The sequence below is a fragment of the Zootoca vivipara genome, chromosome 2 (assembly GCF_965207765.1).
Source record: "Zootoca vivipara chromosome 2, rZooViv2.hap1.1, whole genome shotgun sequence".
NCBI lineage: Eukaryota > Metazoa > Chordata > Lepidosauria > Squamata > Lacertidae > Zootoca > Zootoca vivipara.
In genome coordinates this window covers 1,677,872-1,704,650 of record NC_142584.1, presented here as the reverse complement: position 1 = coordinate 1,704,650, position 26,779 = coordinate 1,677,872, and the positions used below count along the sequence as shown (strand labels likewise).

Here is a 26,779-nt window from a genome sequence, read left to right as displayed (position 1 = left end):
TCAGCTTCCGAAATACAAACCCAGAGGCAGCCAAAGGCATAACGTGGCCAGTATATTCAACACAAACCAATGGTGACTCACGGGGTCACAGGTGCTGCCAGCACTGGGAACTGAGGACAGTCAACTGAAAAGAACTACTGGTAAGTGCAGATTTCACTTCCTGGGCCAGCGGTTAAAAACAGAAGGCATTTTAACAGAGGGCAAAAGCAGTATGGTTGAGGAAGGCAGGAAGTGCCTTGTTCTGTGTGTGTAAGCACTTACCTACAGGTGAGATGGTAGGTGAGGGGACGAGCACACATGTACCATTGTCCAGTCTCCTGCCATTGGGGCAGGTGCACACAGGGCCACTGGGACTCAGAAGGCAGAGCCATTCACATTTCTTCCTGTCGCAGGGGTTGGTCACTGGAGAGGAAAGATGCCAAGCAAGAAGAGTTCAGCGGAGGCTCTTGCTGGACGGCAGCCTCTGCTTCTCAAAACATGGTCTGACAGAGAACTTATGAGAGGCAATAGTTCAAGCTTGTACTCTCCTGCCTCTGAACTGCCTCTTCCTCACCTGGTTTCTGAATGGCCCCTCAGCTATCCAGCCTGCTCTCTCCTGGCTCAGTGACCACTGTGGCCATATTTCAGGAAAAGGTAAACTCCGGCCCTCTAGATGCTAACAGGACAAGTGGTCAGGGATGATGGGATTTGTAGTCCCAAACATCTGGAGGGCCAGAGTTTGCCTACGCCTGTCATATTTTCTCCATCAGTTTGCCATCATGTCCCCTTATCATCAAATTGCAAACACCAAGAGCCCCCAGTTTAACTAACTGCTGTGTCTGCTGTGTTAATTGATTTATCAAGTTGGACTGAGGAGTGTCCATTCAGGCAAAATCATGTTACTGAGCACAGCATTATAACTAGAAATTAATGCAGATTGCAGAAAACAAACGGTTCTGTTGTCCACTTTCCAGCCATACAACTGGATTCCTAGCAGGAATCCAACCATTGCTGGAAAGGTAGCAGATTTTGCTACCTGCCTGGGCAGCCATCTCTATTCCTTCCCCGTCTAAAAGTAAGATTCAGATTCACAAGGACATCTCCATATTATCTCTTTGACCTCAGATCTACTATGGGTCTCCAAAGTTGGCCTAGCATGAGATCAATATGACTTCCTACCCTCTTTTGCTATGAAGCAGAGGTCTAGTCGGGGGGGGGGGCTGGAAGCGGCAGAGAGGAGGTGGTAGCATTGCCACAACTCTCCTCTGCTGGGCTCCAATAACGGCCCAGTGTTGCCATGTCAGAGCTCCACTCCCAGGTCACGCCTGACCTGGGGGCAGGAGAGGGGGTGGTAGCATTGCCATGCTTCTCCTCCACTGGGCTCCAGCGCAAGAGGGAGCTGCAGAGGCAGCTTCCTCGTGGGACAGCCCAGCACCGACGAGCTTCCTGGTGCAACACTTGCCCCACCCACCTCCAACCTACCCAAGCTGTATGAAGGCTTGATGCCCCAACATGCAATACTAACCATCTGGCTGTTTATACTGGTGGTATAGCACCACATCGGTGGCATGGTTGAGTCCAGCCGTAAGGTTGGTGACGGACCCATTACCAAACTTGTGAATCTTGAAGATGCGGTTGTTGATGTAGGTGACACCATAGATGTAGTCTTCAAAAATATCAATGCTGAAAGGGTGGCTGAGCCCTGGGGTAGAAGGGGGGTGGGGGTGGAAGCAGTGTTAGAAGCTGGCTGTGCAGCTCTGCTAATGGATACATAATTCAGGATACTGGAAGGATCTTGAGTTCAGCCAGGTGAGCTGTGGAGGGGTGGACAGGTGGAAGACGCTAGAAAAGAACAACCATCCCATTTTTTTTGCATTGTGGAGAGGCAAGGGATTCAGAATCCTGTGGGAATGGCAGATAAAAATATTCCCAGGTTCTCTTAATAATGAGCCCATAATTCTTTCAACACCAGCTGCAGTACTACAATGGGACCAAGATGCCTCTCTCTAGGAAGAGGTGGAAGGAGACTGAAGGGGGGAGGATGGTGGGTCTAGCACTACAGCTGCTGCTTGGGTTGTGTTAAGGGGACTAACCATGATCATTGTGCTGCCCCTTTGGTCTTCCTTATTTTTTTGCCAAAAGCAAAAAAGGGCACTGAGAACACAGATCTAGAGGTGGAGAAAGAGCTATGGAGGGACTGAGCACACCGAGACCAGCACCACACCATGGCTTTCCCAAAGCTTCTTCCCCCTGCATCCACCACCTACCTTTCTTGCTGTCAATGGCCACCACTGGGTCAGTGCCATTGAGCCGGATGCTGCCAATCACTGAGAGCTTGGCATCAGCCCAGTACAGGCGCTCGTTATGGTAATCAACAGCCAGACCTGCAGACAAACAACAACAATGTATGTATCAATGGTGACCTGTGGACCGTATATATGTCAAAAGTATGAAGTGGGATTCCCAAAGGATATGGAGCCTGTTGCTTAGGAAGGTGTTCAGCCCTCAACCCCCCCTCTCACACCAGGCTGGCCTTCACATGTCCGGCCAGGGCAAGCAGAGGAGGTGATACTTTCCAACCCTCCTAATCTCTCTGGTGGTGTATCAGTCTAAGACTAAGCAGCCCTTCCCCTAGACAGGGTCTCCCAAACTTGGGTCTCTAGCTGTTTTTGGACTATGACTCCCGTCATCCCTAGCTAGCAATCCCTGGATCAGGTCCAGCTAAGGGCTAAGGAAGCAGAACTGGGAAAGAGATTCCTGTGCCAGAAAGCTTTGGGAATGCCTGCAAGAAACAATGCAAGGAGATGAGCTAACAGCCACAAGGCAACTTCTGACGTTCCCACGGTTGGGAAATTTGCCCAGTGCTATCACTGAAACTGTGGTGTGTTGATACAGAAAAGAGGCAGCTCTGGGCATGGCTGCTCAGCATGAGTGAGGGTTCACACACACACACACACCCGACCAGACTGACCTGTTGGCCACTGGATGTTGTCTTGTACAAGCGTCTCCCTCAGGGTCCCGTCCATTGCCGCTGTCTCAATCTTAGGGTGGTTCCCCCAGTCTGACCAGTACATGGTGCTGTAAAGAGTAAGCCATGCTGTGAGGTGTGGAAGGGCACAGAGAGTTGCAAGAGTAAACTGTGGTGGGTCTTGTCTTACCCTCGGAGCGGGTCCACCACGATGGCATGCGGCTCGTCAATCATGCCTGAGATGAGCGTCTTGCGGTTCTCACCCTTCATCTGTGCCACTTCAATGACGTCACGCCCTGAGTCCGTCCAGTAAATGTTCCCAGCCACCCAGTCAATGGCAATGCCCCGTGGCATCTTCAACCCTGAGATCTGCAGGAAGCAAGGTGAGCACCAAGAGTTTGGCCAACCTCAGTTCCAGTGCCACTTGCCCCCACCCCAAAGCCGTGTTTTCTCATGGGCAAAGCCTGCCACTTACATTGAGGTGGGTGACGCCACCATCTATCTGCCGCCGGTTGCGATTGGAGGCACTAGAGCCAGCCGAGGATGGCAGCTCACGGCAGGAGATGCGCCCCGTGTGCCAGTTGGTCCAATAGATCTTGTTGCCCTTGACGTACACATCCATGGCAGCAATGCGGACAGTTTCATCCCCTTGGAAGGCAGGTTCATAGGCAGAGTTGGGGTTGAAGGGGTACATGCTGCGGATCTTGTTGTCGTCAGCAATGTAAAGTATCTGGTAGTCAGACCCTGGAGAGGAAGAGGAAGAACATCAAAATGAGAGGGGACTCCACTGCAGTGAAGCGAACAAGCTGAAGGAGAGGAGGGTGATGTAAAAGGAAGTTTGTCAGGCAAGACAATGCAGTTTGGTATAAGGGACCAATATGACGTACTCTGTCTTAACTTGGCAAGTCGTACTTTGGGCTTATCCAGAGATCCTTTTGCATTGGATTTTCCAGGTACAGGTCAGTGCTTCAAAGCTCTGTGTCCAATTAGGTTTTTTTGTCTTGGCCCTTTCCCCAGGAAAACCTGCGTTTTATTGCTGAATAGGAGCAAATGGCAATCTGCAGAAAACACGGCCACTGTTTGCTCTGATTGAGCAGTAAAACATGGGTTTTCCAGGTAAAGCAATGTGGCAAAAAGAAACCCCTTGGAAATGGAGCTTTAATGCCCAGACCCATGCCTAGAAACAACACAAAAGGAAGTCTAGATGAGCCCTTTGATGCACACCGTGATTGCAATCCAAAACCCCATGCTCACTTGAGATGTCCACCCTGCCAGCGAAGTCAGCTCTGGGGAAGCCCCACAGACTTGCATGCATGAGCGTCTTTGGATGTGGCCTAGAACTAAAGGCCTTGTACGAAAGCAGACTTGATTGTCAGAGCATGTATCACACATGTAAAAATGGGAGGGGGGGTCATTCTTAGGGTCCCAGGCTCAAAGAAAATTGGCAGGGATGAAGGGACCTACAGACACACAACAACCCAATCCAGTTAGAAACGGCATACGTTTTAAGTAATCTTTGAACCCTACCTATTGGGAAGGTAGGTGGGGGTAGGAAAAGCAGCCACTGGACATGATCCAGCCAAAATGAAGCACCCCAACTCCCAGTGTTTTTGATGAGAGAGTTAAGGTTGTTTCTAGTTCCACTGAAATATATCACTGCAGATCAGAGGCGGTGCGTCCTGTTTCGCCGCCTAAGATGAAATGGGAAGGGCTGCTCTGCCCTGCCACAGCTGCCACGGCCTGCTCTGCCACATCTGCCGCTGGTGGAGAAGTGATACCACCATCAACAATGATTTGAAGCAATTTGGGGTGGGAAACTCATGTGGGGCTTCTGCTGCCTGAAGCAGCAGCCTCACCCTCCTGAGCTGACTCCCCTGCAGCTCCTTCAATGGTGGTCAAAGCGTTCGTCAAAATAAATTACAGCCCCTTTTCCCACTGAACTAGGAGCAAAGCTGAGGTAGGACTGGGGTGGCAGGTAGAGTCTTTGGCCAGCTGAAGGAATCTACTTGGAGAGAAGAGGAATTGAAGATTCTGGCCAGGAGTATCTGTCCATGAGACGTCATGCCTGAAGTTGTGTGTTACGCTAAGCAATGCCTTATAGCATGTGTCTGTTAAACATCATGAGCATGTGTACACACCCACACCCACACCCACACCCTTCATTGCCTCTGCAATAAAGCTCCCATTAGCCAAGCTCACTGGTACCTTCTGCCTTGCACATGTGATGGGTCTTCATGAAGTTCTTGGCACAAGTGCACATGTATGAGCCTTGCGTGTTGTTGCAGAGCTGTGAGCAAGTCCCAAAGTTCAGGCACTCATTAACATCTGTGCAGAGCAGGGGAGACACAGATACAAGGTTACTGGAGGCAAATGCCAGAAGCTGAATTACAGAGAATAACCACATTGTAGAATGATGTCTTTGTGCAAAACAACAGCACACATGTCCCATCCTGCCATTGTCTCCAGTCAAAGAAAAGCAATTTATGCAGTATATGAGAAAAGCCAAAACGAGGTCCCAACACCATCCAGACGTGCAAGATGAACACTTCTGCAACAGAATCGCTTATGGCTATTAGAATCACCTACTGAAGTGTTCTTTAACTCTGGGTTGCCAGACTGCAACTCCCTGATCACTGGATAAGCCACCTGGAGAAAGATAGGAGTTGTAGTCCCAAGAGCATCTGAGGACTCAAGGCTGAAGAACATGGGCCAACTGGATAGTGACTTTGACATCAATTGTAGAGAGGAAAATATATCCTTCCCCTCTTCCACCTTCTGCAAAAACCTATTTTTTAAAAACTACAGCAAAAGATGTGTGCTTATACAGTACTATCGTATATCTTTTAGGGTCAATTCTGGCACAATGTTTTTCCTTCAGGGAACTGCTTTGGGTGCAATTCCTCTAAGAGAATTCATTTTTAAAAAGCTGAAACAGAAAAATCCATTTAGATTTCCAGAAGAATGTCCACAAACATGATACCAAACCAGATTCCTGCCTGTAGGCTTTCCCTAGCAATGCACCCAGGGTCCCTCTTGTGGCTTCCCCCCTTTCTTTGCTCTGCTCATCTTATTATTGTTAGTTTGTAGGAGCCGGAAAGTGGGACCTTGTCTTTTCAAAGCCATTTTTGTACAAGCACTACAAAAGGATGCTATGGTTGTAGGCAATATTCGCTCATATATAATTATTTAATACCATCTTCTTCTTCTTCGTCATTCTCATCAAGCTGGGTGAGCGATCTGAATCTCATAATCACTAGGATTTGGGGTGGGCATTCACCCCGGGCATCTCCTGACCAATCAAGTGTTAATTTACTGCTTTATAGTGGATTGCAAAAATTGACTTGTCCATAGTCACTGTCATTAGCCAGGGAGCTAGGATGAAAGATGCAATAAACTCAAATTACAGCTCCTGCATGCCTGGCAGATTGCAAATGCCACCAGCCCATTTGTTGCTGTATATCAGTACAGCGGTACCTCGGTTTAAGTACACAATTGGTTCCAGAAGTCTGTACTTAACCTGAAGCGTACTTAACCTGAAGTGAACTTTCTCATTGAAAGGAATGGAAAGTGGATTAATCCGTTCCAGACGGGTCTGTGGAGTACTCAACCTGAAGCGTACTTAACGTGAAGTATGAGTGTAATTGGTTCTGGAAGTCCGTACTTAACCTGAAGCGAACTTTGTATAGCAGTTCTGCCTGGTGGCCTGACTCACTGCCTTGCCTTGCCTTCCATCAGCCACATGTGGTTCCCCCTCCACAGCTATGGACCCATTCTTCCCTTTTATGTAATGCTGAGGCAGTTGCTTCCCTAACTTTATTTGCCGAACACACCTAGATCTCGCTCTTCAATCTTCCCTCACCTGGAAGAGCCCTCACTATTGCTACCACCCATCTCCTCTGGGCTCGACCCACAGAATCTCACAGGCAACTTCAAAGGGGCTCACAAAGAATTTGAGGCGACTTCATGCTAGCGGCCAGCTAACTTCTGGCCTTGGCAGAACCTGTCTTTTGGCCCAATACCTTGGCAAGAATTCTTGTCTGGCACTTTCTGGAAGCCGGTGCGGCAGGTGCAGTACACAGATGTGGGGGTCTGGACACATTTGGCTTCTTCGCCACACATGGTCACGTTGGCCTTGCAGCCAATTGGCATCTTGAGATCTGCAGGCAGGAGACGGGAGCAGACAATCTTGCATCAGTAGGCACAAATGGCAAGAGACAAAAGAACAGCAGGAGGCAGATTGGGAGCATGTTTGTGATTGGCCAAGCCACAAACATCCTCATTATAAGCTGGTCATACTGGGCTTATAATGCTCCCCCTTCTTCACTTCACCCCCCCCCCCGACAAAACACCAGCTCCTCTGCTTGCCCAAAGGTGTGCATGGTGCTTCAGCGATTCATCCACTCACCCGGCAAGCAACTATCCTCATCTGACCCATCTCCACAGTCATCAAAGAAGTTGCAGCGAAGCTCAGAACTGATGCACTTCCCGCTCTTGCAGAGGAATTCGTTCTTCTCATGGCTGCAGCTCCTGGGCCTGGTGGTTGGCAAGTCTATGAGGTTGCAGAGATGACAGTGAGAAGCGAAGAGAGAGTGTGGTGAAGTCAGTTATCACCTGCCTATTCTTTTAATTCCCCCCTCGCCCCAAAGAGCAGGATACTGAATCTGGGAAATTAGCACATCTCCACCTTAGAGATGTGACTGGGCCACTCAAGTCAGAAAGAAAGCACAGAGCAGCCCTGCCTACAGAGAACCATGCCTGTTGCACCTCGGCATGAGTCCTTGCTCTGGGCATGCTTAAGATGATGAAACACACAGAGACATTCTAGAAATGTGAGTAATTCTTACTCTTTCATAATATGAGAGCAAACCATTATTTTAATTCAGAGAAGCATTAGCACAGGGATGGGGAACAAGTGCCTCTCTACATGCTGTTGGACTACAACTCCCATCATCTCCATGCAACCATGGGCCATTCTAGCTGGGGCTGATGGGAGTTGGGAGTCCAAGAACACCAGGAGGGAAATAAGTACCTTAATCCCTGCTGTTACAGCTACGGTTTGGCACTAGTATGGGTGACACAGGACTGGAGAGTTGTCCAGGGGAGGGTGGGGGAAGCAAGGAAGGCACTTACCACAGAATTGCTCATCAGTGCCATCACCGCAGTTGTCGATTCCATCACACTGGCGGCCAATCCAGAGACACACGCGATCATTCTTGCAGCGGAACGGTCTGTTGGGGGGACACTGGAATTTCACTGCACCAGTAAACAGAAACAAATGGTCAGAGTGAATGTGGGAGCCAGAGGGACATGGAAATGTATGGGTGGCTGACAATGCAGGCCTTGCCTCTCTGCCTGCCTCTGCCTCCCCCCGCCTCCATCCTGTATCACTCTCCTCCATTCCTGGGCTGTGATTGCAGCTTTGGAGAAAACAAGCAGGGATCTGGTTACATGGTAAGACATGGAGCTGCTGTCTAGGGATCCAGGCTACTGTCCCACCTAGGTTATTATTTATTGTTTTTATTTATTAAATTTGTATACCACCCTTCATCGTAGGATGGTTCACAACACAAAAATATATATAAATGCATATTAAAAACAAAAACAAAACAGTATGCCCCACCCAACACATTTTAAGGGGCATCGGATGTTAATTAGCCAAAGGACTGTTTGAAGAGGAACATTTTCACCAGGCACCTAAAAGTGTATAATGAAGGCGCCAGGCGAACCTCCCTGGGGAGAGCATTCCACTGCAAAAAGCACCTGTCCTCATGTTGGCACCTTCCGGACCTCTCGCGGAGGAGGTACACAAAGAAGGGCCTCAGAGGATGAGCTCAGGTTCAACCTTCCCCAAGATCTTCAGCCTAGGGGTGGGGGACCTTCCCTTTCTCAGTTCTGCAGAGCAGTATGTAGGGAAGAGTAGGAGAGGGTGCGCCAAGAGGGGCAGAGGCACTCACAGCATTCCTCAGGGTTCTCATCTGAGTTGTCACCACAGTCATCTTCACCATCACACTTCCAGGCCAATGGCTTGCACAAGGTGTTGTTGCACTGGAACTCATCCAGGGGGCAGGTCCGCACTGCAAAGTGGGGAAACAAGCCTGGGCGCATCAGCTACAAAACCTCCCCCTACAAAACACTGAATCCCTGGAGGACAGGGAAGGAGAAACTGCGCAGGTGTGACATTGAGAGCCCCCCCCCCCGAGCTGTGAGTACATTTCAGAGGTCTTAAATCTTGAGCAGTGAGGAGTTCCACAACCAGTTCCTTACACATACCACCTGATCGGGGCAGGGACTGGTGCCGGCACCTGACATCTTTGGCAGCTGGCAGGGGACCCTTTGGAAATTTTGTTTGGCCTAGCATTCTGAACACCTGGATCAAGTTGTTAACCTCCCATAGTCCCCTCAACTAGTGTCACTCAGCACCATGGCCCAATGACTGACAGAGGAAGTGTTGCCTGGAGGCAACCCTGCACCTGCTTGCCAAGGGTTGCATACAGGCTGGGGGAAATGAGAGCACCCTTGTAACTTGTTACTTGGGGCTCGTTACAGCATTGATGTTTCGCAGGTACACAGTGGCTGAAACCAGTATGATATCCTCTTCTGAGGAAGAGGGAGTAAGAGGGGCATTACCTCCAGTGCTGCAGTCCTCTTCATCACTGCCATCCATGCAGTCGGCATCAGCGTCGCAGCGCCATCGCAGTGGGATACAGTGACCGCTCTTGCAGTGGAACTGGTCTTGATCACAGCGAGGTTTGCATTCTTTCTGTGGGGAGAAAGCAAAGGAAACAGGGTTACCAAATCCTAGGCAGGCCTTATTTGGATAAGTGAATACCTAAAACACCCAGTAACATCCCATGTTTTTCACTGTAAGAGTTCTTATACCCTCCATGCTCCCTCCCTGCCTATTTACAGTAACGCTTCAAGCTAATTGGTGGTCAATCAGATTAATAACCACCAGCATTCAAGTGAAGTTTCCCACACCTTTCCTAGAGTTAACCTGCTCCCAAGTTTGCTACTACAAGAAATGAAAGCAAGCAAATTCTGGTGTTCTCTGATTGCTTACCACTTTGCACCTGACTTGCTCCTTACCTCATCAGAGCCATCAGCACAGTCATGGTCCCCATCACACTTCCAGCGGCCTGCAATGCAGCGCCCGTTGGCGCAAGAGAACTCGCTTTCGGAGCAAGGCCTGGGTTCTGTAGGCAGAAAGAGCACATGAGCAGGTGAGATGGAAGGTTCCAATGAGCACAGAAGCGTCTTCTGTTCAATCAGGGATTAAACACTGCTGTCTATTATTCCCAGGGCATCTCTGGAAAAGCATGAGCAATCTTATTATTCAAACAAACCAGTCTTTCAACTTCAATACAACAAAGAAGAGAACACAGCAGAGGCCACAAAGGACTTGGGGTGAGGGAAGAAGAAGAGGGGATACGTGAGTGGTTTCTGGCTACATCCAAACCCCCATTCTCCACACAAGCAGCTTCTGGCAGACAGTGGCAACCATCCCAGCCACTCTGCCTCAACTGGGAATCCCAGGAGTGGAAAATATGAGGCAGTTCTGTGACAGCCAAAAAGCACCCCCACCTCCCACCACCCATAGCAGCTTTGCAGATGCAGGCAGCAGGGAGGAGGGGGAGGAGAGTGAAACCTTATTTATACCCTCTAGATCACAGCTTTTGCAGCTTTGCATCGCTGCAATAGCTCAGTTGGTAGAGCATGAGACTCTTAATCTCAGGGTCATAGGTCTGAGCCCCACGTTGGGCAAAAAGATTCTTGCACTGCAGGGGCTTTGACTAGATGACCCTTGTGTTCCCTTCCAACGCTACAATTATATGATCCTCCTCTATTTCCCTAAACATCTAAACATTCTCAAAGTGTGTTGTGTGATATCGCCATGCTGCAAGTTATATGGTCCTTTTCTTGCCCCACTTAAGCGGCTGTCACTAGGAGAGCAGGGAAATTTTGCTTAGATGCTACAGGGGAGAGAAGGAGACACACAGCTGACAATTTCTCCTGCAAACTTTGGTATCAGAATATATTTTCAATCAATGTTATTACAAGTGTTACGAACACAGGAAGCTGTCTCATTCCAAGTCAGACTATTGGTACTGGAAGCTTGGTGCTGTTTGCACTCTCTGGTTGTTGCTTTCCAGGGGTTCAGGCAGGAGACATTCCCAGGCCTGTGTAGGAGATGCTGGGTTTTAAACCCAGAACTTTTTGCATACAGAGCATGTGCTCTAGCACTGAGCTACGGCCTTCCCTCTAATGCTGCTGCTTTTTGCTCAGGCAGGCCCATGTCGCCATCCTCTCGACACCATCATTGCTCCTGCTTACTGGGTGCACTCGTGGCAGTGTGACTGCGCAGCCCTGCCTGGTCCAAGTGGCAGCGGCATGGAGAGGGCAGCACCCTGCCTGTTCCTGCATTTGCTTCTTAGTGACCTAGACATTCAAGGTACCACCCTAAGGGATGCCATGGGAAGCCCCACCCAGTTCCCATTGGTAATGGAAGGCTTGCTAAGGAGAAACTGGATGGGCACACTGACTTCACCCAACTGGAGAGGATGTGTGTCCTATTTTGCAAAGCCCTTTATCCATCAAAGGGAGGTATAGGAGAGAGACAGCAGAGAAATGAGAGAAGGCATTATTCTAGCCTGCTTTGACCTTTAGGGATGGCTGGGAGTCAAGCAAAGCAGCACACAGAGAAGCCCTCTCCATTCAATTACTTTCGGGGGAGGGAGTGGGAAATACATGGGAAATAACATGGCAATCCCAATACCACTATGGTCCTCCCACCTCTGCCCACCCCAGCCTTTATTTCTATCATGGTTAAGGCTTTAAAGGGGAAAGGAAAAATATTTTCGACAGAACCTACCTCTGCAAGCCCCGATACGACAGTGTGAAAATGGAGAAAAACGTAAGATGAAGTGAAATGGCACAAACTCAAATTACACAACGTGGTAAAATAAATAAAAAACCAAAAGAACCTGAAAGAAAGTCATGTCTAGAGGCTACAGGGGCGGCAGGGGGAGGGAGAAAGTGGCAAGGGAGGAGGTGCGGCACCCATCGTGAATCTTAAAAACAAAACAACAACACCTCTTGCTGGAGGCCTCTTTGGCTTCTAATGAGATTTAAAGTAGGAGCCATTTGGCCTCCCTGGGATGACTGCAACTAATTCAATCATTCATTAAATTTATCTCTATTTAAGGCATTTATATACTCCTTTATTATTTACACTGCTAAGTGGTGTCCACAGAAAATGGGGTAAGAAGGCAATAAAAAATGATCATAAAACCAAACACTGCCTTAAAATGTTTGCTGGATCAAGGCATTATCAGCTAGGAGGGGGCCTGTCTAACCTCAGTTGGGAGGGAGTTCCATAGGCTTGGGCCCAATACACAGAATGCATGGCTTCTAGTAGTTATGAAACATGCAACGGAGTCATGGGGGGGGGGGGGACAGCTAACAGAAGCTCCGCCAAAGGTCTCAGTGACTGGGCTGGAATCACATGATGATTCATCTGCGATTCTCCCACCACCACCTTTTTCATGCTGTGAAAGCCAACCGATGGCAGTAAAGCATTGTGGAATTGATGAACTCCCTCCCATGCCTGGAGATGGCCAAAGGCTGGTCATTGTTTGTTGCATCTCTCACTTTAGCTAGGATCAGAGAGGGTAAGGCAAACCAGCATTGCTGATGTAGGGATGTGCCTCCTAGTTCAGCCCCAACTAAACCTTTCTCCAAGAGACCTCACAAGTTGGAGGGGCTGAGAGGAGCCCAACATTCTGAAACAGTAGAGGGCAAGCAGCAGAGAGGTTATCTGGGCTTAGTCCTGCACCAATGATTCTGCACACTCACTTCACTCCAGGTTTGGAAGCCAGACTTTCCCCAGCAGCTACCATAGGCTAAGAAGGTTGCAACAATTTGTGCTGAAAGGTAAAGAGTTGTTGGCTTGGGCAGGGTTTAGGGCACATAATTTAGTGGAATTCTTGGCACCCTCCCTCTCAATGTTATTTATACCAGAATAGAAAGGACTCTTGGGCCTGAAACCCAGCCAGTATTTTCTGAAATCTCATCATTCAGAGGGGGCAACCTATGGCCCTCCAGATTTTTTTGACTACAACTCCCATTATAATTGCCCATGACTCTGCTTGCTGGGAATGATGGGAGTTGGAGTCCAGAAGCATTTGGACATTCCCCAATCAATGCTCTAGTTTATTCCAGCCTCAAGGTCATCTTCTGCTTCCATACATACTTTTCACAGAAAAGGGAGACCCAAATTTAAGTGCCCTCTTCCCACAAGCAATGCTAGTTTTATTTCCTCCATCCAACAAGGACCAAGCCCACAGGAAAAGTCAGACCACCACCACCCTCCCCACATGCAAACATTCTGCTCTCCCAGTGTAGGGCTGAAGGGGGCACATACTACAGCTCTCCTCATCAGAGTTGTCTCCACAGTCATTGTCATAGTCACACTGCCAGCGACCAGGCACACAGCGGTTGTTCTTGCAGCGGAACTGATAGGGCTCACAAGTTCGCTCGTCTGAAAAGAAAGGAAATGACATAGGGAAGAGAAAAGGCAGGAAATGGACGACATCAGTAAATGTAAAAACAGCATCAAAAGCAAAGCCCATCAAAAAATAGCTATCTTTGCTCACAAGGCGTCTTCCGGATGCCTTCTTGTACATAGAGCAGCTTGAGCACAAAGACATAAAGGAATGCTTTTATTACATCCCAAATTGAATATTTCCCACCCTCCTAGGGGGCATCTGTAATGCAGATGGGAGCACTGAAAGCACCACCAGGAACCTATTAGGACTTTGGGCCCGTAGCTCAAAACTTCACCCAGTGTCAATCAATGTCCACCCATCCCTGAATGTAATCTTATGCACATTTGTCAAAACTTCTCCCGTTACTTGCAGTAGTGTTCAATTCTTTTCCATGTGTGGGCTCATCCATATATATATATATATATATATATATATATATATATATATATATATATTATAGCCTTTATATCCCACCTTTACCTCCAAGGAGCTCAAGGTGGCATACATAGTTTTCTCCACTTCCGTTTACCCCACTGCTTTCCTGCGGGAATACCTACGGTTTAGCGCTGCATGTGGAAAGTGGCAATAGCAAAACTGCTCAGACCCTTGCCTAGAAAGCACAGGACAAACAGAAAACTGCTCGGACCCAGGCTTTCCAGGCACAGGTTAAGAGGAAATGTGGATAAGGCCTGAGCTGATGTATGTATTTTTATGTATGTAACAGAATCAATTCAACTTAAAAAAAGAAAAAGTGTTCCAAGGACAGTTAGATCACCTTTTTGTTGCATCATCCCTGTGCTTGCTGCAAGAAGACAGTTGCACCTTTAGCTCAAGCACAGCCAGTGTGATGCTTTGCAGACATATTTTTGGTCTCCCAACTCTCACCAACTCCATCCTGCAAGGCCGATGGTCAGGGGTGCCCTAGTCAGCCCTGCAATACCTGGAGGCAGAGCCCTAGCTAGGTGATCTTGCCCCCCCCCCCGGCAGAACCGTCCAGATTGCGCCCCTAGCCATGGGCAAATTAGCTCTTCTTTCTGCCTCTCCTCCAACCCTGCCCCCCCCACCCATTCAATTCTCCCTCTATTTAAAACCATTTCTTATGAGGCAATAATGGAAATTTATATTTATGGACATATTTTTAGCCGATTTTGCGGGGGCCCACTTTACCACCCCTTAGCTACAGCCCTGTCTGGAGGGCATCAAGTTGGCAATCCCTGTTTAATCTAAGTGGATTGGCAGGGACCAATCTGGACTGCAGCATGAAGTACTAGTTAGGCAAGCTCTGAACGTGGCTCAAAACAGTCTGGCTGCATCTTAGGCAAAAAGGCTAGTAGTATCTCTAAAGGTAAAGGACCCCTGACAGTTAAGTTCAGTCGCAGACGACTCTGGAGTTGCTGCGCTCATCTTGCTTTACAGGTCAAGGGAGCCGGTGTACAGCTTCCAGGTCATGTGGCCAGCATGACTAAGCCGCTTCTGGCGCAACGGAACACCGAAACCAGAGCAGCACACGGAAACGGCATTTACCTTCCTGCTGGAGCAGTACCTATTTATCTACTTGCACTTTTTTGGCGTGCTTTCAAACTGCTTGGTTGGCAGGAGCTGGGATTGAGCAACGAGAGCTCACCCTGTCGCAGGGATTCAAACCGCCGACCTTCTGATCAGCAAGCCCAAGAGGCTCAGTGGTCCCTCTTTTGATTGACTTTCTTTTTGACAAGGCAGGAGGGGGACAAGGGATGCAAATGGTCTGCAGGGCTTAAGGGGAGAGGTAATATCACAGCATTCACCTTGGGACTTCCTACTTTGACTTGCACATGTTACAAAGGTGCTGCTTCTCTTATGCAGCCTCTCTCCAAGACTCTGGCAAAGGTGCCACTTCTAGCTCCTTTCATAAACTATAGGAAAAGGAGCAAGCCAGACTCTCTGTCTTAGTGCACCGTAGTTCACCAGTTGACTGCACCATCAACTCACCACATTCTTCCTTGGGCTCGTCTGACCCATCTCCACAATCGTCCTCCCCATCACATTTCCAACGTGCTGGGATGCACCGTCCCGAATCCTTGCACCGGAACTCATCCAGCCCACATCTCATTTGTGCTGGGAGAGTGAAGAGATAAATATTTCAAAGGTTGGAAAGGTAAAATTGTCACTTTTGCAACCATCTGTTCCAAAAATAAGGGCAGGGGAGGCACAGAAAATTACTTCTCTTATAAAAAGCTGTTTGAGACTTCACATGTAAATAACTTTGCACCAAGTACAGAATCTGTTGCATAACTTAGATCCCAGAAAATGACACCTTCTCTTAAATAGCAATCAAGTTGTATGGCTATTGGTTTTCAAACACTTGAGTTCTAGTAAATCCTTTCTAAATTTGACTTGTTGGCCAAGGAATCACTGTGATGCCGCCGAGGATTCTGGGATGTGTTCTAGGGTGTAGGACAGGCCTGTACAGCCCATTGCTCTACATCAGCTTTTCCCAACCTGGTACCCTCCATATGCTATGGACTACAAGTCCCATCATCCTTTACTCTTGCCATGTTGTCTGGGGCTGATAGAAGCTGGGGCCCAACAGCATCTGGAGAACATTGTGTTGGTTATGGATCCAATTTGGAGCAAATCCTTGCCCTGGGATGCTATTTGCACAAGGCTCTAACACCAAATAAGCAATTGGAAAGCTTATTTGCTGATTTCATAACAGCACTTCCATAACATCTTTGGCACACACGGCTGGCTAAGCTGAGGGCATCAAATCCATCATCTTCTCAAAAGCAGAGAGGCAAAGGTTTTCTAGCTAGAAGCTCATGTATCAGGCCCCCTACTCCCTGTCATCCCATTCCCAGGCCAAAAAGCCTTTGGCAAGCTCCCCACATGCACAGTAGCGCCTTACTGCAGTTAGCAGGTTCATCAGATCCATCTACACAGTCATTGTCGCGGTCACACACCCACACCCGTGGAATGCAGCGCTTGGTGATGGTACACTGGAACTGGTTTGGGGCGCAGGTCACTTCCGCTGCAACAGAAACAGGAGTCAAGAGGGAGCTCTAGGGCTGAATGCAGGTAGGAGTCTTCCTACACCAAAGGCATGGAATTGTAAAATTGTGGAGTTGGAAGGGACCCCAAGGGTCATCTGGTCCAGCCCCCTGAAATGCAGGAGTCTCAACAAGTGGTCCCCCACCCAATCTGAAACCATGCTGCAAATATGCTAGCAGCTTTACTGCTGTAAACACTAGGCTGTTGGTACACCTTTACAATAATCAGGATACTACATATACTGTAATATTGCTATTCAAAGTGCAGAAACTAGCACTAGGTGTGTAATTCCACCCCCACAAAACCCCACTTTTCTTCTTTTCTTGAAATTGAGTTTTGAAATTTCAGAAGTCAGAGAAGGGACTGAGCAGGCTTTCCAGGAATCAGGGCTTCAGTGTCATGCATAACTCTTTGCCCTCACCATGACCAAACTGAATTATGGAGGACAAGCACATGACCATTATTGTAGGCTGTAAAATTCAACTCAGGGAAAATCTGGTTACCCTTTTATGGAATCACGTACATTTTTAACACAAGATATATAAAAAATTCCACAGGTCTGGAGTTCACTAGATAAATGCTTATTGTACTGATCATACAAGGACACCTGTTCTTCTGACAGGCCACCGGAGTAGGAATGAGGAACCTGAAGTTCAACAACATGCGGAGAGTCACAACTCCAGATGTTGAGGACTACAGGCTCCCCATCCCTACTGCAGTGGCTCATCAGCTGCAATCAGCTCTATTTCTCCATTCCATATGAGCAAGAATCCAGAAGGGCAGTGCAAATTCCTAATTTCTTAAGCTTCCCGGGTTCCTCTCCCCTGAACTAGAGAGAGCGCAGAGGGCAAAGTGATGCCCCTCATCCTGCTCCAAGCAGGACCCTGTTGCAAACATGACTTACGACAGTCCTTCTCATCCTCTCCATCCCCGCAGTTGTCCTGCCCATTGCAGCGAAAGATGCCAGGGATACAGCGATTGGTGTTGGTACATTTGAACTGGCTGGGCAGGCAGACATGCACCTCTGTCAGGAAGAAAGCAGAAAGCTAAGCACTTTTTAAAGGAGCGAGGACCAGGCGTTTTAGCATTAAGACACCAGTTTTTGTCAGGAAGTCTCATGAGATTTACCAGTTGCAGGAGGTTTTGGAAGAAATACCGTACCTCTCCCATGATTCCTTTGGCTTTGTGCCTCGACACTGTTTTGTAGAGCATCAGGGCAACAAAGAAAAAAGGAGGAGAGAATGGAAAACCTCCCTTTGATAATTTCCCTCTCCATGAGTGGCACAGCTTCTTCTGCCATCTTTACTTCTTGCTGGGAAGCACTTTTGGCTTTTGAAGGACTGAGATGGCTGGTAGGGATTGGGGGTCATTATTTCAAAGCCCTCTGGTTTGCTTAGAGAAATAGATACATACAGGTGAAACTGGGAAAATTTGAATATCGTCGAAAAGTGCATTTATTTCAGTAACGCAATTTAAAAGGTGAAACCAATACATGAGATAGACGCAAGACATGCAAAGCAATAAATGTCAAGCCTTAATTTGTTGTAATTGTAATTATTTGTCGGTAGGCAGGTCAATTATAAATGGAATGCAATTAATGAAATGTAATAGCGATGTTTATTTTTGTATTATTGTAACTATTTGTTTTATTACTGTGGAATTTCCAAAAGAAAGCATCTGTAGAAATTAAAAGAAAAAGAAAAATAATAAGATGCATTACTGAAATAAATGCACTTTTCGGCGATATTCAAATTTTCCCAGTTTCACCTGTAGATATCTGATCATTTCAAAGTCCAAGAAGAGCTTGGGAAGGTGCTCTAGTGCTTTATGGTTCTGAATTCTCTAGTGCTTTATGGTTCTGAATTCTTAGCTTTTCTTAATAGGCACCATGTATTTTAATTGCCTTGTCTCAAATTCTGGAGGTTGCCCTTGAGTCTCTTCTATGTAAAGGAAGGAGACAACTAAATAAGACAGATGAGGAGGCGGAAGAGGAGGACAAAATGCTGGGTGGAGACTCTCCCAGGACATGGCTGCTCTTGATAGGAAGCAGGGCTCTGCATTCTTGGCATTCTCGCACAGCAAGGACTTTTGTGAGAAGGCTTGCCTTGCCTTTAAAAGCTTAGCAGGTGGGTGTGCCATTGGGACAACTCTATTGCTTCCATGCAGTTTTGACCTCCTTGCGCTGACCTCCTCGCCCAGTGGCAGACCTTAGAAGGGGGGCCCTCTCAAATTTAAGCAGTGCCCTGTGGACACCAAAATCTGATGCTCTCCCTGCCTCTCCCCTTGCAGTCTACTTCATAGTTATGAAGTCCCCTGCGCCGACCCAAAGGCTCCTCACCCAGGGCGACTGAACTGGTTGTGCTCCCAGTATCAGGGCAAGGCGGAGGCAGATTTAGGGGAGCACATCCAGTTCAGTCGCACTGGGTGAGGAGCCTTGGTGGCGGCACAGGGGGACTCCTGATTCTAGTCCAGCTAGTCTCACCCATCCTGTCACCCAGCCTAAGTGTTGCAGCTGGTGACCCAGCACCTGTTGCTGAGCCTTTACTTCTACTCTGGCTCAATAAAGATCCTTGCCGTCACCTAACAGCCTCCATTGCCATGGTGTAAACACAAGCCAGGACAATAACTTTACCATTTGCTTTGGTCTGGGCAACTCACCGCAGTTGTGCTCATCTGAGTTGTCTTGGCAGTCATTGTCCCCATCACAGATGAAGGCTGGGTTGGTGCAGATTCCTGTTGAACACTGGAATTGTCCTGGGCGACACTTGAATTCAGCTGTTGGAGAAGGGAACATGGGATTATGATGATACCTTGGGAGAAGGACCCAGAGACTCAGTGGCAGAGCACAGGCTTTACATGCAAAAGGTGCCATCTCTGATCCCTGGTGTCTTCAGGCAAAAGGATGAGGTAGGAGGCAGTTGGAAAGACCTCTGGCTAAGATGCAGGAGAGCTGCTGCCAGTCTGAGTAGGCTATATGGTGCCAGATGGGGAAATGGTCTGATCTGGTACTAGGCAGCTTCCTATGTCCTTTCTATGATGCAGGACCCTCTTCTCCAAACTGAAGGGCCTGATGCCTCCCTGACCCACATACTGCACTTTCATCTATGCCAGCCAACCAACCCTCTCATGCAACTTCCTTTGGTGCCAAGGACTCTGCTCCTTCATCTGCAAATACTTGATATAGCTGGTAACAAGTGGTAACAGGACCTGGTGGTCAGGGGCCCCTTTACCTTTACCTTTTACCCACAGGTCCTAGTCCAAAACTTGAACCACTACACCACACTGGCTAACACTTGCTTCAAACCACAAATTTACCCCTTGCAATGCTGTAAACCTGTTTTGTGGCCATCTTCCCTGCATGTCCCAATGTTCTGCCAGGACAATATTCAATCAGTCCTAGTGATTTTTTTAAAAACCAATGTTTTCTCCAACCCTTGGGACTTCCTCCAAACTGTTCACTCACGGCAGTTATCCGGCTCATCAGAACGGTCCCCACAATCATCCTCTGTGTCGCATTTCCACCAGAAAGGGATGCACTTGTCGTTCTTGCAGACAAACTGTTGGTTAAGAAGAAAAAGTCGTGAAGCTGAGGCAAGACATCAGCAGTGGGGAGAAGAGCACCCCTTGTAACCTCTCCCTGTTCCATCAGAGCAAACCCCAGCCCATCACATTTTCCATGCCACAGCTGTGAAACTGAACCAGCTGAGTGACAGCAGTAGAGCCGTCCTCATTTCCCAACCACCCCTCAAATATACTTTGGCTTACACGAAATAAACATGTGACCTCAGTATTTGGAGAACTGAGTGAGGCTGGTTTAAAAAAGAGCATCTTGCCTTACTCTGGATCAGATGGATTTAATATCAAGCACCAGCCACAAGACCCAATTTGATGCTGCCCAACAAAGGGAGCGGAGCCTTCACCTTTCAGAGGGCTCTGATCTGGCCGGCAGAAGTTGCTGCAGGATGGTGATAGTCCCTTGACAAAGCAACCAAATGGTGATGGGGGAGGGCACACCCCAATGTTTGTGTGCTGCCCCAGTTACCTGGCTGGCTGTGCAGTTGGAGATGCAGGTCTTGCCATCGGCACCCAGGTAGAAGTTGGTAGGGCAGGCACACTTGAAGCCACCTCCTGGAGACAGAAGGCACAGGTTGCTGCAACCACTGTTGTTGACTTTGCAGGGATGGTCCGGAACTGGACGGGTAAAAGAAAAGAGGCGCAGGTACAGGTTACAGCAATAGAAGTGACTCATGTTCTGCTGTCAAGTGTGGAAATGGATGGAGGGTGTCTTTTTTGTGCATGTATCCTAAGTAAGTACCATCACCAACTCTCCACTAGAGGAAGGAGAAGGCACCCACTGCAGACCCAATCAGCTACTGCAGGCGATCCAGACTCAATAACACTGCCATCTCTCATCCTTACCCTGCCACACCCTGCCCTCCAGCTGAGGAGCTAGTCAGGGATAAGTGGCATGCCTAGGCCCTCTCTCTCTCCTAGTCTCAACAAGCTGAGTGTTGGGTTTGCCAGGGGCAGGCTCATTAAGGACTAGAGTTCTCTTTCAACAAGGCATCATGTAGGGTTGGTGGAGGGTTGCAAAGATCCATAACAGCATTTTGCTAGCAAATGTAACAGAGAGAGCTACCCCAGTAGCCCACTTTCTCCTTTGTGTCAGGGCTTAAGCCCACAGTAAGGCTTTGAACCTGTGCCCAAGCTGAAGGGGAGTACAGAGTAACTTTCCAGATCTCCAAAGAAGCCACCTGAGCAGCCTGCCCTCTTAAAATACTTGTCTGGTCAGACTTGCTGTCAGGCCAGAGCAATACAAAAAGCTCTGCCTCTGGTTTTTATTGCCACTAATTTGCCTCGCTTACCCCATTTGGTCCTGGGCCTGGCAGGTGATGGGCCTAGCACTCTGCTCTGAATGCATCTGTGCTGTGCCCCATTGTGTGGTAACTAAACTATGCTCCCTGCAAACAGTGACTTTCATATCCTGGATGGAGCATGGCACTCACCATCGGGCTGCCTGTAGGAGTGGAAGATGTGGATATCCATGGGTCTGTGCAGGGTGCTGATCAGCACCGATTTGTTGGTGCCTGTGGTCTTGTGGGCCCGGTTGATGGATTTGGTCTCCCAGTCCGTCCAATAAATGTAATCCTCAAAGAGCGTCAGGGCAAAAATGTGGGGGATATCCTGGCTTAGGACTGGCGAAGAAGAAGAAGAAGAAGAAGAAGAAGAAGAAGAAGAAGAAGAAGAAGAAGAAGAAGAAGAAGAAGAAGAAGAAGAAGAAGATTTTTTTAAAAAAGCAACAATCCAACATTTCAGATTTACACTCAATCAATCAACCTAGGACTTTCCCTCCTTCCGTGGTTTCCCCAAAGTTTTGATTTGTGCTGTATATTATAGTTACTCCATGCCCTCACTTCTATAGAAAAAAACCCCTCCACCGTCCTTTCCACTGCTGTTCTCAGTCAAATCATTGACTGAGAAGACAGAGACTCTCACTGGGTTGCAAGGACGCAGAACTCAAGTGGAAATCTGGAGTCCAGAGGACTACTAGCCAAGGGTGTGCCTGGGTCTTGGGGAAAATGTGGCTTTCCAGATGTTGTCCAACTCCAACTCCCATCAGCTCCAGTGAGCATGGTCAAAGGAACAGGGATAATGGGATTTGATTACGGATGATGGGAGTGGATGGTTCAATAGCATCTGGAAGGGACCACCTTGGCTCCCTCGGGTCTATAATATAGGCTCTATCCTGATGGCAGTTGCTCTAAATGGTTCCTAGTCCTACCTGGAGATGCCAGGGATTGAATCTGGGATCTTTTGCATGCAAAGCTATGTGCTCTGCAACTGAGCTACTGCCTCTAGGTACCCAACCCATGAAAGCTATGGCCACTTGGCTCAACCAATGTGCATATGAACATAAGCTTCACAGTTCCTTCAGCTCTCTTACCTATGTGACGGTTAGAGCCATCCAGGCTGGCAAATTCAATGTAGTCCTCTCGGGCATCAGCCCAGTAGATGCGGCTGTTCACGTAGTCCAGGGTGAGGCCGTTGGGCCAGGTGATCTTCGAGTCCACAATGACGCTCCGGTTTGTGCCATCCATGCCTATCTTGCCAATCAGGGAATGGTCACCCCAGTCTGTCCAGTACAAGTACCTAGGAAAGAGCAAACGGGAGTGAGTAACACGAATAGCGAAAACATAGAACAGCAGCTGTGGTCACTCCCCACATTCAATTAGCCCACTGGTAACAAGAGCTCTCAGAGTTTCTTACAAAACATATTAAAAATCACTACAATGAGGCAAAGACCCTGTTCCCCTGTAACAATAAACCATAGCTAAAATAAACTATAGTTTAATATGAGCAAGCAGTATGTTCAGTGCTAAAATTGTGCTTACTCTGCTCCTCCCTTTCTGGAGTCAGGAGGAGAGAAACCAGAGGCCAGTTTAGCGTTAGATGCAAACTAATCCTCATGGTTTGTTTCTCTACAAACAAACCATGTGATTGGTTCAGAAAGAAACAAACTACAAATGCTGGTTCACACATAATGCTAAGCAGGCGGGGTGCAATTTCAGCAGCGTACAGAGCAGGCTAATCATTCATGCCAATTGAAAATTGCCAAGGATCTTGGTGGACTACTTAATGATTATTCTGCTTACCATCATAGCAACTGTAATGTTGCTCTGCTAGATGCTGAATTATTTTCAATTGTATTTTTATTGCTTCTTTTAATTCTCATATATTGTATTTCATGATAACAATTTTAATTCCATTGAATTCAGCTAGAAATACAATGAAGTACAATGTAAGAAATAAAAGAAGCAATAAAAAGTCAACTTAAAAAATTGATGTAAGTATTTAATGTGATGGATGTGCTGTCTCCAATCTTGAACCACAGGCATGTTGTGGATTGCCTGAATGAAGCTTGTGGGTGACCATTGTTTGGGAACCTCTGCATTAAACCATAGTTTATATTTAACTCCAAGCTTCCTGCCACTTCTGATTTCTTCAGTGGCTAAATGTTTCTTTTTAAAAGGATGGGTTTTCAGAAGAATTGGAAAGCACAATATAATAATTTGTTCCTTGGGAGTTCATGGACAAAGAGTCTTAATGAGAGTAACAAATAAAGCTTAAGCGCTTCCTAAACTGCTTAAAACCTGGGCGCTGCCTCAGACACCACCCAACAGACTTACCCATGCTGCACATCCACCACCAGCGCCCGCGGTTCCCGTAGCCCTGTGTTCACCAGCACAGTCCGGTAGGCCCCGTTCAGCTTTGATACTTCAATGGTGTCCCTTCCCTTGTCACACCAGTACAGGTTTCCAGCCACCCAGTCCACAGCCAGGCCGTCAGGGTTGCTCAGCCCAGTTCGGTGCAGAACCTGGAAGTGCACAAGACCAAATAACAGCTTGAAAGAAGGAACACACTAAAGGAAGCCCTGGTCGAAGGAATGCCTTCCCTGCTTGTGGACAGGCTACTTTTAGACAAATTGGTTTGCTTTGGGTGGGTAGGGAGGGAGGGGAAAAGGTTAAGCACAAGAAAGCCCTGCATAGGCCTGTGATGTGGTGCGGCGAAGACTGCTTGAGTGCATGGGAGTGGATCCTGAGCCTACAGGGAGGGAAACACAGAAACACGGGAACCTGCCTCTACTGAGTAGGGTTGCCAGACTCAATAGAGGACAGGACTTCTGTGCCTTTAATTGCCCTGCTCTCTTTTGAGTCTGGAAACCTTAACGAGAAACCAGCAGACCCTTTAATTTCCAAGCAAAGGGTCTGCTGGTTTCTCTTTAAGGTTTCCAGACTCAAAAGAGAGCAGGGCAATTAAAGGCACAGAAGTCCTGTCCTCTATTGAGTCTGGCAACCTTACTACTGAGCCAGACCACTGGTCCACCCAGCCATGTATTTTCTACACTGATGGGCAGTGGCTATCCAGGATTTCATACAGGGAACAACCCTAGCTCTACCTGAAGACATCATAGAAAGCAGGTGCTCTGCAAAGGAGGGCTCATTTCTATGCACAGGTCTGGACTTTCCAAGTTTGTGTTTGAGCGGTTTTTGTCCCGGTCCTTGCCTTGGGAAAACCCACATTTTACCACTGAATCTGAGCAAATGGCAACTGGGTTTTCCATGGATTGCTGTTTGCTCCGATTCAGCAGTTTTCCTGGGGAAAAGTGTGGGGACAAACAAACCAACAAACTGCTCAAACCTGAACCTGGCAAGCCCAGGCCTGTGCCTAGAAAGCATGGAGCAAAGTGCGGGTGAGCCCTGAGTTGTGGTCCTTCCATAACCCTAAGTCAGGGCAGATACAGTCAAAATAATAAATAAAATTTATATACCGCCCTTCATCTGAGGATCACTGGGTGGTTTACAGTATAAAAACACAAAAATACACATCATAGTGACAACCAGCCAACACCCGCCACCAGTTTAAAAGGCCGTATATTTAATTAGCCTGGGGGAAGAGGAATGTTTTTGCCTGGCTCCTAAAGATATGCAACGAAGGTGCCGGGCAAGCCTCCCTGCGGAGAGCATCCCACAAGCAGGGAGCCACTGCAGAAAATGCCTGTTTTCATGTTGCCACCCTCTGAACCTCTATGGGAGGGGCCTCAGATGATGATCACAAATGACACTGGTCTCACACCTGTACGTTGCTGCCATTGATGTGCATGCGACGGATCATGCTGCCCTGTGTTGTGACGTCCGTCCAGTAGATCATTTGCTCCCGGTAGTCAAAGTCCAAAGCCACAGCATTATTCAGCCCCTAAGCCCCCCGAGAGAGGAGACAAGTATTAGCTGTTATGTCACAGGAACAACAGCACTGTGGCTAAGAGGGCCGAGTCCTTAGTTCGAGTCTCACCTCTATCATGAACTCACTAGATTGCTTCAGGCAAGCTGCTTTCTCTGGCAATTTGGCACATGATAAAAGTCCACAGCAGGTGGCGCTGCGGGTTAAACCACAGAGCCTAGGGCTTGCTGATCAGAAGGTCGGCGGTTCGAATCCCCGCAACAGGGTGAGCTCCCGTTGCTCGGTCCCAGCTCCTGCCAACCTAGCAGTTCGAAAGCACCTCAAAGTGCAAGTAGATAAATAGGTACCACTACAGCAGGAAGGTAAACAGTGTTTCTGTGCGCTGCTCTGGTTCACCAGAAGCGGCTTTGTCATGCTGGCCACATGACCTGGAAGCTGTATGCTGGCTCCTTCAGCCAATAACGTGAGATGAGCGCCGCAACCCCAGAGTCGGTCACGAATGGACCTAATGGTCAGGGGTCCCTTTACCCTTTACTTAATCCTTGTTGTAATGAAGACACAGTTCACTCTTATCCCTCCTCCACTGGCTTTCTTTTAGGGTGCAGGAACATCAGAAGGCTCAGCATTATTCACATTGACTTGGCTTTCTAGGGCTTCCAATAGAAGTCTCTCCCAGCCCTCCCTGAAGAAGTTGGGGATTGAATCTGAGACCTTCTGCATGTAAAGGATATATTCTGCTACTGAGTTATAAAGCCCCTGGCAAAAGGTACATTTTTAAATGAGACCCTCCTCTGGGCATGCACTTTGATTAGGAGGAGGCAAGCTGAGAGAAATACTGTGTGCAAAGATGAAACAACCAGCACCCTCCAAGAGCAGGTAACTCTGCTGCATCTCTGCACTGGGAAGTGAAGCAGTTCTATGTGAGACACCAATCAGCCCCCACCAGAAGCTGGCTGGAAGGAGGCACAGCCCGAGCAGGGACTCATGCAGGGATGCAGCCGGCAGTGTGCTCTGTGGGTAGATGCCTTGAGCTTACAGGTGCTTTTCATTAGACAGCAGCTTCTTTCCTGTGGCAGTTGTCTCATGGCACAACAGTGCTTGAGAGTGCCATTGGAAAGCTAAGCTGTCCACAAGCATAAGCTGATCTCAAGTGAGTGGCTATTTCTAAATGAGGGGCTCCACCACGGAAACAATCATGAAGATGCTTTGCAATGAGGCGCTTTCTTTTTTCCACAGGTATGGCACTCCGCCATGAAATAGCCTTTTCCCACCCAGGCCTTCCATATACCTGGGAGAGTGCCAGACAAAGCCACCACCATAAATGTCCAACCACCTATTGGAACACTCTTTCTTAAATGGGTCACATGCACATATATCAGATGAAAGGGGGCTGGGAAAGAAACATGGCCAGCAGGTACAAGGCAGGTAATTGGGAGCAGAACAGAAGTGGCAATCAGCAAAATAGTCGTGTGTCGGGGGGGGGGGGAATGCTGCTTGAAAATTTTCTAAGTCACAATACAAA

General features: G+C 48.1%; 1 protein-coding gene across 6 annotated transcripts in view; it reads right to left on the bottom strand.

Annotated features, from left to right (window-relative positions):
• LRP1 (LDL receptor related protein 1) overlaps positions 1-26,779 on the bottom strand; it is a 329,900-nt gene that overhangs the window by 13,568 nt on the left and 289,553 nt on the right. For all 6 annotated transcript variants that reach the window (XM_060272175.2, XM_060272177.2, XM_060272178.2 and 3 more), the window contains 24 exons: positions 25,153-25,272; positions 23,706-23,893; positions 22,463-22,668; positions 21,525-21,713; positions 20,561-20,709; positions 19,982-20,075; positions 19,177-19,293; positions 17,423-17,542; positions 16,376-16,498; positions 15,460-15,585; positions 13,368-13,484; positions 10,034-10,140; positions 9,575-9,707; positions 8,902-9,021; positions 8,078-8,200; positions 7,353-7,496; positions 6,967-7,104; positions 5,153-5,272; positions 3,423-3,691; positions 3,138-3,316; positions 2,951-3,057; positions 2,247-2,363; positions 1,505-1,681; positions 262-402 (listed from right to left, as the gene is read on the bottom strand). In XM_060272175.2, coding sequence (XP_060128158.2) covers positions 262-402; positions 1,505-1,681; positions 2,247-2,363; positions 2,951-3,057; positions 3,138-3,316; positions 3,423-3,691; positions 5,153-5,272; positions 6,967-7,104; positions 7,353-7,496; positions 8,078-8,200; positions 8,902-9,021; positions 9,575-9,707; positions 10,034-10,140; positions 13,368-13,484; positions 15,460-15,585; positions 16,376-16,498; positions 17,423-17,542; positions 19,177-19,293; positions 19,982-20,075; positions 20,561-20,709; positions 21,525-21,713; positions 22,463-22,668; positions 23,706-23,893; positions 25,153-25,272 — 3,424 coding nt within the window. The remainder of the gene's footprint in view (positions 1-261; positions 403-1,504; positions 1,682-2,246; positions 2,364-2,950; positions 3,058-3,137; positions 3,317-3,422; positions 3,692-5,152; positions 5,273-6,966; positions 7,105-7,352; positions 7,497-8,077; positions 8,201-8,901; positions 9,022-9,574; positions 9,708-10,033; positions 10,141-13,367; positions 13,485-15,459; positions 15,586-16,375; positions 16,499-17,422; positions 17,543-19,176; positions 19,294-19,981; positions 20,076-20,560; positions 20,710-21,524; positions 21,714-22,462; positions 22,669-23,705; positions 23,894-25,152; positions 25,273-26,779) is intronic.